Genomic DNA, 12,733 nt, shown 5'->3' on the forward strand with positions numbered 1-12,733 from the left:
CGTACCTCATCTTTTCTCCCCGTATTGCCTTCTTAGTCATCTTCTGTTGGTCTTTAAAAGGGTCCCAATCCTCTGGCTTCCCACTCTTCTTTGCTTTGTTGCACTTCTTCTCTTTTATTTTTATGCTGTCCTTGACTTCCCTTGTCAGCCACGGGTGCCTCTTACTCCCCTTAGAATCTTTCCTCCTCTTTGGGATAAATTGATCCCGCAACCTCTGCATTATTCCCAGGAATACCTGCCATTGCTGTTCCACCGTCTTCCCTGCTAGGACCTCCTTCCAGTCAATTCTGGCCTGCTCCTGCCTCATGCTTCTGTAATCCCCTTTGCTTTACTGTAATACTGACACTTCCGATTTTCCCTTCTCCCTCTCAATTTGTAGAGTAAAACTTATCATATTGTGATCACTGCCTCCTAATGGCTCTTTTACCTCGAGTTCCCTTATCAGATCAGGTTCATTACACAACACTAAATCCAGAATTGCCTTCTCCCTAGTAGGCTCCAGTACAAGCTGTTCTAAGAATCCATCTCGGAGGCACTCCACAAACTCTCTTTCCTGGGGTCCATTACCAATCTGATTTTCCCAGTCTACCTGCATGTTGAAATCTCCCATAACCACCGCAGCATTACATTTGCGACATGCCAATTTTAGCTCCTGATTCAACTTGCACCCTATGTCGAGGCTACTGTTTGGAGGCCTGTAAATAACTCCCATTAGGGTCTTTTTACCCTTACAATTCCTCATTTCTATCCATACGGATTCTACATCTCCTGATTCTATGTCACCCCTTGCAAGGGAGTGAATATCATTCCTCACCAACAGAGTGACCCCACCCCCTCTGCCCACCTGTCTGTCTTTTCTATATGTTGTGTACCCCTGAATATTCAGTTCCCAGCTCTGGTCCTCTTGTAGCCATGTCTCAGTGATTCCCACAACATCATACTTGCCAATGTCTAACTGAGCCTCAAGCTCATCCACTTTATTTTTTATACTTCGCGCATTTAAATACAACACTTTAATTTCGGTATTCATCTCCCCTCTCACACCGGTCACAATTGACCCTGACCTTACTCTCTTATCTCTTCTAGAACTTCCCTTCCCATTTATTTGAGAGTCCTTTGCATTTTCTCCTGTATTCGCATCCCCTTTAACTCCATCTTCATATTCCCAATTTGTCAACCCCTCCCACCCACTACTTAGTTTAAAGCCACACGTGTAGCACTAGCAAACCTGCCTGCCATGATGTTGGTCCCCCTGCTGTTAAGGTGCAACCCGTCCCTCTTGTACAGGTCACCCCTACCCCAGAAGAAATCCCAGTAGTCCATCACACTCCTGACTTCAACCTGTAGAGGGTGGACAGGCTATGGAGAGTTAGGAGATGAGTGCAGGATTCCTATCCTCTGACCTGCTGAAATAGGCATATTGTGTATATGACGATTCTAGTTCAGTTTTTGGTCCATGGTAACCTCCACAATATTGATAGTGGGGGAACCTAGTGACGATAATACCATTGAATGTCGGGGGTGATAGCTGGATTTTCTCTTGCTCCAAAGAAAAATTAGTGCTAAAGGTGGGAGACTCAGTGATGATAATGCCATTGAATGTCAAGAGCAGATTGGATACTCTCTTATTAGAGCTGGTTATTGGCTGGCACTTATGTGATATGAATGTTACAGGGCATTCTTTGTTTGAACGTATGCTGCTTTTGATTTTTGATGTGCATGTAACTATGTTGCAACTTAGTCAGGTAAGCAGTTCATTTTTAGGTATGCTTGGTGGAGCTTTCAGCACAACCTTCTCACTTGTGCCGCACAGTCAGGACAGACACAGCGGAGATGACAACCATGATGTTATCCCTGTGACCACGTGGGGTTTGTCCAGATGCTCCAGTTTCCTCCCTCATCCCAAAGATGTGTAGATTTGTATGTTAATTTTCCTCTGTAAATAGTCTCTAGTGTGTTGGGAATGGATGTGAAAGTAGGATAACAGAATTAGTGGGAATACGTAATCAATGGTTGGAGTGGACTCAGTGGGCCTGCGTGCTGCATCATTCAATCAATTCAATCAAAACCAGTGGGGTACGGGCAGGGGAAGGTTTGATTCTGGGAATCCACATTGATTCTAGACCCTATTGACCTCTCATGGCTTCGGGTGGACATAAATGAGAAAACCTGATTAACACCTTCTTCAGCTGATGAGTCTGTATTCCTCAAGGTTGAATAATATTGGAAGAAATAATGAGAATAACAAGGTCTCAAAATGCCCTTCATGGGAATCGCTCAGTATCACTACTATCTGTTCTGGGACAGACCCTGAAGAGTTAATGCAGAGTTAGTGAAGCTGATAGACTGGGTCTATGAGGAGTGATTAGTGAATATATGGGTTTAAGCTACTTGATCTTATTTGCACCACCTTAATTGTTGCCGATGCATTGTCCATGACAGCATTAGTAAAATGTGACCGTTACATTGCACCATGAGACACAGTTGAATCTACACACAGGAATCACACAAACGTGGTGCTAGAGAGGATGGATTTGGAATAGACGGATACAGAGTTAATAAAATACAACCAGATTTTACTTACAGTATCAAAATATCTTTATTTTTAAATATCTACAGATGTTTGACTCCTGATTCAGAAGCACGACCAGATGTGGTAGAAGTGAGTGCGTTGATTTCAAATATCATGATGAAATACATGGATAGTTTATGCACGATGCAGATAGCTATGGAGAAGAAGCTTGATCGGGAGAGACGGCGTACACAAAGGTATTTCATGGAAGCTAACAGAAATGTCATGACATATCACCATCAGCTCTCCATGATATCACAGGTACGTTTTGTTTTATTAAATGTCATTGAATGCTTTCATCTGCTAGGTTACATTCAGAATTTAAAAAAATGCTCAAGCAGGCACCTCTTTTTGTTGCATATTGCATTCTGGAAAGGATATGAATATGAAGAACACTGTTACTTTCCGTTGGAAATACTTAGCAGGCCAGCATTTTATTTGGAAGGAGAAGCAGAGTTAATGTTTCATGTCAATTAGTTTTTAATCTACAAAAATACCACGTGACTGAATATTTCCAGCATCTGCATTATTTTGCTGTCACAATTTTTCCTGGGAGCAATTGCTCTGTATATTGTTGCTATGCTGAATTTTGAAAAGCAAAGTCATCACAGGAATGCTTCTTCCTGAATTGTATCCTGTGGAAAGCCAATGCAGAACCTTAGGAAATATATTTCATTTGTTTTTGAATGTATTCTAAACCATGCAGTAGCATTCTCATTGACAAGTGCAGCTCCTTAAGCCTACTCTTGAAGTTGATCAATCTATTCATTGACAATGCACCATTACTGCAGGCTAGAATATCTTCAGGACCCAAATGTTGTTGTTCAGGTGCACAGTGGTTTGCCAATCAAGAAATGTTGCAAAGTAACAACTGATGGCATGGCAGATCAAGTCCAGGCAGATGAGCAGGGATAAGGAACCATATCTAGCTTAAGATAGACACATCTTCGTGCCACAAGACTTGTGTACTGTCATTAGCCAGTAACTGGAAAAAAGTAATTGAAGGTACCAAGGATTGCGTTGGCAGGTACTTTGAGAGATGCTGTGGGATTGTTGAATTAAGCTTTACATCTGTGTAAATAATGCATATTGATGCACAATGCAACGTAGATATCCAGGTCAGAAGTCCGTCAGGTGAGAATTTCCTCCCTTCAAGGAATTCAACAGTAAGTTGAGTTGGTTCCCTTTTGCATGGTAATATTTGGTTACTATAAGCATGAACGTTGCTACAGTAGAATGATAGAATCAAAATTAATCCAGGCTTTCAAAGCAGAATTGGATAAACACTTGAGGAAAAATAACCTGTAATGCCTTTAGGGAGAGAATGGGAAATAGGTGGCAAGGACTTGATAGGCTGAATACTCTCCTCTGTGCCATAATAATTATTTGATTATGTTGATCTGGCTAGATACTTTTGCAATGGTAAGTTATATTTATTTTTCAAGTTTACCTTTGTGCATTAAAGGAGTATTGTGATAAGTCATGCCTTGGAAGCAGCAGTGGAACAGCAAGTCTGAAGAGCAAATCATCAGAAACAACTGACAACCCAGTGGATGACTTGCATAGTTTGCATCTTAAAGATGATGAGAGACTGAACGATGCAGTATTTCTTGAGAATATTAATCCAGCAGAAAACATAGACAAAGGTACAGATAAGATTTTTTAACAACAGGATTACATCAATGCGACGTGCTAAAATAAATGCTATTACATATTGAAAATGTAGTATGTCAAAATATCAAAAAGTTTCCATACAACTATTAGCATTACGAATTAATTTAAGTTGGCTATATAGTAATAATCTATTTTGGTAATATCATTAACAATGTCTGTTAATATAATTATAATTGTCATGCTGAATAATATAAGATGGGTATCTTGTTCAGGCATGAAAAATGGTTCTTGATATAAAACCTGTTAAACCGTAAAATCTTAAACTGACCTCTTAGCATGTCTTCAGTTTAAAATATGTTAATTTTTCCCTCTGTTGTCTTGTGAATGTTTATCTAGAATTGGAAGATGAGTTGAACATTTCAGATCACTCAAACAACTCAAGTCCGAGCCCCATAAAAGATTCTACTTTGAGTAAGTGAAATGGATTCCAATAAAAGTCTGGCACTTTATACCAGCTTGTTATCTAAAAGTACTTCTGTTCATCTACAAAATGGAAGTGAATGGATCCAGAAAATCTTCATGTGTGCTCCTGGCAAACAAAACTCTCCATTCAGATTTTGTAAAACTTCCTATAATATTGAAAGAAGGGGCAATTTGCTGTTGAATTATTTTGGACAGCCTATTTCCAAGCTAATGACATATTAATTTACAGAACACCAGTTCCAGATCAGATTACCAAATTTACTTGTGACTGCATTCCATGGAATCACCAATTTAAACTAACATACCTGTTCATTTATTAAAATGTTCTTCCTGAAATGAGAATATTTTGTGTCTACCTTCGATTTAAACCAGCATCTGCAGTTTTTTTTCCCTATGCATAAAATAAGAGGATGTTGAGTGAATTTATTCAGGGTAATTTGAGAGATATCAAAAGAATTTCTTTATGCAGAAGATTAACTGAGAATAGGTATGGAAAGCAAGGAAAAGGAGAGCAGCTGGAGGAACTTAGTGGGTCAGGCAGCATCTGTGGAACAAAAGGGTCCTTGATGTTTCGGGTCAAGACACCATCCAGACTTGAAAGAAAAGAGAGTTAGGAGCCTGTATAAAGAGGTGGGAGGAGGAATGGGGCAAGAGTTGGCAAGCGATAGGTGGATACAGGTGAGGTATTGATTGGTGGATAACCATCAGGTAGGGGATGGAAGGGTGGAGATGGTGACAGAAGCTGAGAAGTGACAAGTGGAGAATGAAAGGCTGCAGAATTCTGATAGGAAAAGGAGAAGAACGGAACTGAATGAGGGGCGGCTGCAGATAGTGTTACCGAGCCTTGGGTCCCGGCACTTGTCCAACTGATAACCAGTTCTTAGAACATAGAACAGTACAGCACGAGAACACGTCGTTCGGCCCACAATGTTTGTGCTGAACATGAAGCCTGGACCAGTTCCTATTCACCTGCACATAATCCATATCCCTCCATTTCCTGCATATCTATATGCCTATCCAAAGGTCTCTCGTATGCCACTATAATATCGGTTCAACCACCACCCCTGGTAACCCATCATCACCTATGTAAAAAAGAATTGCTCTACACAACTCCTTTAAACTTTGCCCCTCTCACCTTAAAGCTATGCCCTCTAGTATTTGATTTTTTCATCCTGGGAAAAGAGTTCTGTTTACCCTATCTATGCCTTTCATAATTTTATACACTTCTATCAGGTCTCCCTGCAACATCCAGCATTCCAAAGAAAATAATCCAAGTCTGTCCATCTTCTCCCTGTCGCTAATACCCCCTAATCCAGGCTGCATTCTGGTAAATTTCTTTTGCACCCTCTCCAAAGCCTCCACATTCTTCCTGTAATGGGGCGACCAGAACTGCACGCAATACTCCAAATGTGGTCTCACCAATTTGCTCTCAAGCTGCATCATAACTTCATAATTCTTGTACCAAATGCCTCGACCTATGAAAGCAAGCATGTATTCTTTAGATAGAGTGCTATCTACTTAAGTTTACACTTTCATGGAGTTATGGACACTAAGATCACCTCTTACATCAATGCTGTTAATGATTGTGACCTGCATGGCCAAGGACAGAAATTGCAGAAAATATGAGCAAAATGAGTATTGCACGTTACTCAGCAAAGCTGAGGATATTAGAAGAAATTTAGTGGTGATCGGGGTTGGTTTAGTTTAGAGGATATATACTGTCCTCTGCATCTGTAACTGTATATCGCAGAGTCCGTGTTGCCTACCTGATGCCAAGGTAAGGAGATTACCTTGGGCTTCAGAGGAATTTGCACTGGTAGGGGAAAGATCCAGTTGTTGTGGTCTCTTTGGAAACCAATGACATAGAAATTGCTAGTGAGGATATTTTTATGGGGAATGGACAGGTAGGATTCAAATTGACAAGTAGAACCACACAGGTGGGTATCAATGAATTCTTACCTGAACCTGAACTGCATACAAATTTGTATTGAATCATTAAGATCCATGAGTTAAATGCATGGTTCAAAAACAGTATTGGAGAAATTGGTTTAAATTCAGAGGACTTGCAACACCTATCCCTACACCTCCTCTTTCACTTCCGTCCAGGAACTTCTGCAGTCCTTCCAAATGAGCCAGAGGTTCCCATGCACTCTTCAAATCTCGTCTACTGCATTCGGTGAATTTGATGTGGTGCCTGCACATTGACAAGACCAAGCGTAGACCGAGCAACTGTTTCGCTGAACACTTGCAGTCTTGTCCGCTAGGGTCTCTGGATCTCCCGGTTGTTAACCATTTTAACTCCCCTTCCCATATCGATCATTCTGCCTAAAGTCTCCTCCATTGCTAGAGTGAGGCGACATGCAAACTGGAGGAACAGCACCTAATATTCCACTTGGGTAACTTACAAACCAACGGTATAAATATTGAATCTCCAACTTCAAGTAATACCCCCTTACTGCCTCCTATCCTGTGCCTACTAGCTCTACCCTAATGCACTCTCATTTCGCCCATCGCCTTCCACCACTACCCTCCCCTCCAAGTCGTCCTGCTCCTTTCTCCTCCTTCATCCCCCATTTCCCGTTATCTCCACTCTTTCCCTCCTCCTCTTCCACCTACATCCTTCCCTCCGGCTTTACATTTCATTTATTTCCTTATCTGATAGCTTTTCATCTCCTTTTCATCTCTTGCCTTTGCCACTTATTCCATCCATCTGCCTATCAAACCCCCTTCACCTGTATCCACCAACCACTTGTGAGGGTTTGCACTGCCTCACCTGTCTTTTCCAACTTTCCCTCCCCTACTATAATCAGTCTGAGGAAAGGTCCCAACCGGAAAAGTAGTCAGTCCATTCACTCCCCAGATGCTGCCTGACCCACTGAGTTCCTTCATCACTTTGTGTTTTGCTCAAGATTCTACTATTAATTGAATTTAGTCAGTTTGATAGTCAGGAATAAAATTTTAGCTTCAGAGACACTGCACCATAAATAGTCAAAAATAACATATTGTCCCAATTTTGGACACTGCAGTTGATTTATCTCTTCACACTAATCCTGTTATTCAAAGGCTATATATGTCTTGACATTATCATTGTCTATGATATACAGTGAGTCCTGCTAAAACATGTTTAAGGATAGGTTAGATTCAGTGTTGACAAAGTCCCTGGTTGAATTCTTTTTTTCATTCATCGGATGTGGACAACCCTGGGAAGCCAGCTACTGATTCCTGTTTGTGATTGAGAAAATGGTGTTGAGTTACCACCTTGAACCATTGCATTTTGTCTCATCAATGTTAGGTAGTGAATTAAAGCCAGAGACAGTCCAGAAGGCTAAAAAGCAGGACTTCTAGGGTGGTTATCTCTGGATTGCTTCCAGTGACTCGTGCTGGTGATGGCAGGAACAGGGAGATGGGGGATCTGAATGTGTGGCTGAGGGGCTGGTGCAGGGAGCAGGGATTTAGATTTATAGACCACTGGGATCTCTTCTGGGGTAGGGATGACCTGTGCAAAAGGGATGGGTTACACCTTAACTGGAGGGGGATCAATATTCTGGTAGGCATGTTTGCTAGTGCGACACGGGTGGTTTAAACTAAATAGCGGGGGCGAGGGGTTGACAAATTGGGAGTATAAGGATGGAGTTAAAAGGGAAGAGAGTACAGACTGGGAAAATCAGGTTGGTACTGGACCCCAAGAAAGGGAGTTTGTGAAGCTCCTCTGAGATGGATTCTTCGGGCAGCTTGTACTGGAGCCGACCAGGAAGAAGGCAATTCTGGATTTAGTGTTGTGTAATGAACCGGATTTGATAAGGGAACGAGGTAAAGGAACCATTAGGAGGTAGTGACCATAATATGATAAGTTTTAATCTGCAATTTGAGAGGGAGAAGGAAAAATCGGAAGTGTCAGTATTTCAGTTGAACAAAGGGGACTCTGGAGGCATGAGGGAGGAACTGGCCAAAGTTGACTGGCAGGGACCCTAGCAGGGATGACAGTGGAACAGTAATGGCAGGTATTTCTGGGAATAATCCAGAAGATGCAGGATCATTTCATTCCAAAGAGGAAGAAAGATTCTAAGGGGAGTAAGAGGTGACTGTGGCTGACAAGGGAAGTCAAGGACATTATAAAACTAAAAGAGAAGACGTATAACATAGCAAAGATGAGCGGGAAGCCAGAGGATTGGGAAACTTTTAAAGATCAACAGAAGGTAACTAAAAAGGCAATATGCGGAGAAAATATGAAGTATGAAGGTAAGCTAGTCAAGAATATAAAGGAGGATAGTAAAAGCTTTAGATATGTGAAGAGGAAAAAAATAGTTAAGACAAATGTGGGTCCCTTGAAGACAGAAACAGGTGAATTTATTACGGGAACAAGGAATTGGCAGACGAGTTGAACAGGTACTTTGGTTCTGTCTTCACTAAAGAAGACACAAACAATCTCCCAGATGTACTAGGGGACAGAGGACCTAGGGTGATGGAGGAACTGAAGGAAATTTACATTAGTCAGGAAATGGTATTGGGTAGACTGATGGGACTGAAGGCTGATAAATCCCAAGGGCCTGATGGTCTGCATCCCTTGGTACTCAAGGAGGTGGCTCTAGAAATAGTGGACGCATTGGTGATCATATTCCAATGTTCTATAGATTCTGGAGCAGTTCCTGTGGATTGGAGGGTAGCCAATGTTATCCCACCTTTCAAGAAAGGAGGGAGGGAGAAAGCAGGGAATTATAGACCAGTTAGCCTGACATCAGTGGTGGGGAAGATGCTGGAATCGACTATTAAAGATGTAATAGCGGTGCATTTGGATAGGAGTAACAGGATCGGTTCTAGTCAGCATGGATTTGCGAAGGGGAAATCTTGCTTGACTAATCTTCTGGAATTTTTGAGAATGTGACAAGTAAAATGGACAAGGGAGAGCCAGTGGATGCAATGTACCTGGACTTTCAGAAAGCCTTTGAAAAGGTCCCACACAGCAGATTAGTGGGCAAAATTAGAGCACATAGTATGAGGGTAGGGTATTGACATGGATAGAAATTTGGTTGGCAGACAGGAAACAAAGAGTCGGGATTTAATGGGTCCCTTTCAGAATGGCAGGCAGTGACTATTGGGGTGCCACAAGGCTCGGTGCTGGGACCGCAGCTATTTACAATTTACATTAATGATTTAGATAATGGAATTAAAAGTAACATTAGCAAATTTGCAGATGACACAAAGCTGGGTGGCAGTGTGAACTGTGAGGATGCAGGGTGATTTGGACAGTTGGGTGAGTGGGCAGATGCATGGCGGATGCAGTATAATGTGGATAAATGTGAGGTTATCCACTTTGGTGGCAAGAACGAGAAGGCAGATTATTATCTGAATGGTGTCAGGTTAGGAAAAGGGGAAGTTCAACGAGACCTGGGTGTCTTGTACATCAGTCACCGAAAGTATGCTTGGAGGTTCAGCAGGCAGTGAAGAAAGCTAATGGCATGTTGGCCTTCATAACAAGAGGAGTTGAGTGTTGGAGCAAAGAGGTCTTTCTGCAGTTGTACAGGACTCGGGTGAGACTACCCCTAGATTATTGTCTGCAGTTTTGGTCTTGTAATTTGAGGAAGGACATTCTTGCTATTGAGGGAGTGCAGCGTAGGTTCACGAGGATAATTCCCGGGATACCGGGGCCAGCATATCATGAAAGAATGGAGCGACTGGGCTTGAATTCACTGGAATTTAGAAGGATGAGAAGGGATCTTATTCAAAGATATAAAATTATTAAGGGATTGGACACGCTAGATGCAGGAAACATGTTCCTGATGTTGGGGGAGTCCAGAAAAGGGGCCACAGTTTTAGAATTAGGGGTAGGCCATTTAGAACTGAGATGAGGAAAAACCTTTTCACACAGATAGTTGTGAATTAGTGGAATTCTCTACCACAGAGGCAGTAGAGGCCGATTTACTGGATGTATTTAAAAGAGAGTTAGATAGAGCTCAGGGCTAGCGGAATCAAGGGATGTGGGGAGAAGGCAGGAAAGGGGTACTGATTGTGGATGATCAGCCATGATCACATTGAATGGTGGTGCTGGCTCGAAGGGTCGCATGGTCTACTCCTGCACTTATTGTCTATGTATCTATCTATAACACGTTGGAGGGATATGGACCAAACAAACAAGCAGGTGGGACTAGTGTAGCTGGGATATGTTGGTCGGTGTGGGCAAATTGGGCTGAAGAGCCATGATATTATGTGAACTGGAGGACAGCTTGTATTTGGCACTGCCCTTGTTTTCCTCTGATCTGGGTATCATAGATATGGTCAGTGTATATCTTTATGTATTTCAGAGGATATCCTCCTTGATCTTGTGCAGTTACATTATTTATCTGGTTATTGTCTTAGGGTTTCTGGTCTGTGGTGACTCTCATAACATTGATAGTGATACAACTTTGTACAACAAGGGTAGGTGGATTGATTATATTTTGATGAAGACGATCATTGCCTGAACTTGTGTATGAATGCAACATGGCGTTATCAACCAATACTTGAATATTATCTCTGTCTTGCCGCATGCAAGCAAAGATTACTGACGAGTTATGAATAACAATGAACACTGGATGTTCGCTCTTGATTACTTACTCCATTTTTGACCTGATAGTGTAAGCAAGGTCATTGATGAAGCAAATATCAATCCTGCCCTGAGAATTTCTGCAGTGGTATCATGTAAGTGATATGTAGATCTCTCCATAAATCCAACATCTTTCTTTTGTGCAATATACAACTCTAACCAATGGACAGTTTTGCTCTCATGCTTGTTGATTTCAGTTTTACTAGGGTTCCTTGAAGCTATACTGGTCAAAGTCATATGTCTCCTCCTGAATTCAGCTCATCTGTCTATGTCTGGACCAATGATGGAGCCCAATTTGATTGTAGATGAACAGGTTAACGATGTTAATTTGCTGGTGTTTTAAGGGTATATCGTAGACTAGTTGGATTGGATAACTAGCTGGATTGGATTTCTCTTGTTTCTTTATGGATCAAGTGTACCTCAACAGTTTCGGGACAACTGTCAGATAGAGGAAATCATGTGCTGTAATGTGCCAGTGCTGAAATGACGCAGTAAAAGCAAAGTGTGACTTGAGCTGGAGTATGTCATCAGATTTAGTTCAGATGTTCTGTGTTGTCTTTGCTATGGACATGTTATAGAGTCAGAGTAATACAGTGTGGAAACAGGCTCTTCAGCCCACACCGACCAACATATCCCAGCTACACGAGTCCCACCTGCCTGCGTTTGTTCCATATCCCTTCAAACCTGACCTATCCATATACCTGTCTAACTGTTTCTTAAACGTTGGGGTAATCCCTGTCTCAACTACCTCCTCTGGCAGTTTGTTCCATACACCCACCACCTTTATGTGAAAAAGTTACCCCTCAGGTTCCTATTAAATCTTTTCCCCTTCACCTTAAACCTTTGTCCTCTGGCCCACCTACTCTGGGCAAGATACTCTGTGCGTCAACCTGATCTATTGCTCTCATGATTTTATACACCTGTTATCTGCCATTTCTTCATATCACATAGTCAATCAAATTTACTGAAGGTTGGCACATTAGGAATCTTAAGACGGATGATCCATTTGGCATTCAGGCTTAATTTTTTGTTTGCAAATTGTTCAGCCTTGTCCCTGCTACATGTGGTCTGCCATCATTTAGAATGGAGATATTTTCAAAGTCATTTTTTCTCATTAGGTGTTGTCCAAACCAGTTGTAAATGACTTTCTGAGCTTTCATCTGATCCATTGGTTATGTAATCATGAGCTCTATCTATTGCTATTTACTGCACATGTATTGTTCTCCAGAAAAGGACACTAAGTGCTGGAGGAACTCAGTAGGTCAGGCAGCATCCCCGGAATACATGGATAGGTGACGTTTTGGGTCAAGACCCTTCTTCGGACTCAACCTGAAACTTCACGTATCCATGTTCTCCAGAGATGCTGCCTGACCTGCCGAGTTATTCCAGCAATTTATGTCCTTTTGTATATTAATCATCATCTGCAGTTCTTTGTTTCTACATTGTTTTTCTCCAGGTTAGCTCCTCTTTTTTAAAAGTTATTG

General features: G+C 41.7%; 1 protein-coding gene across 1 annotated transcript in view; it reads left to right on the forward strand.

The window, feature by feature from the left end:
• The window catches only part of nek10 (NIMA-related kinase 10), a 104,015-nt gene that overhangs the window by 65,780 nt on the left and 25,502 nt on the right, over positions 1–12,733 (forward strand). Inside the window, exons 26-28 of the mRNA XM_078420782.1 lie at positions 2,620–2,833; positions 4,038–4,218; positions 4,583–4,657. Of these exons, the coding sequence (XP_078276908.1) occupies positions 2,620–2,833; positions 4,038–4,218; positions 4,583–4,657 (470 nt within the window). The remainder of the gene's footprint in view (positions 1–2,619; positions 2,834–4,037; positions 4,219–4,582; positions 4,658–12,733) is intronic.

Source organism: Rhinoraja longicauda, chromosome 2 (genome assembly GCF_053455715.1).
Source record: "Rhinoraja longicauda isolate Sanriku21f chromosome 2, sRhiLon1.1, whole genome shotgun sequence".
Classification (NCBI taxonomy): domain Eukaryota; kingdom Metazoa; phylum Chordata; class Chondrichthyes; order Rajiformes; family Arhynchobatidae; genus Rhinoraja; species Rhinoraja longicauda.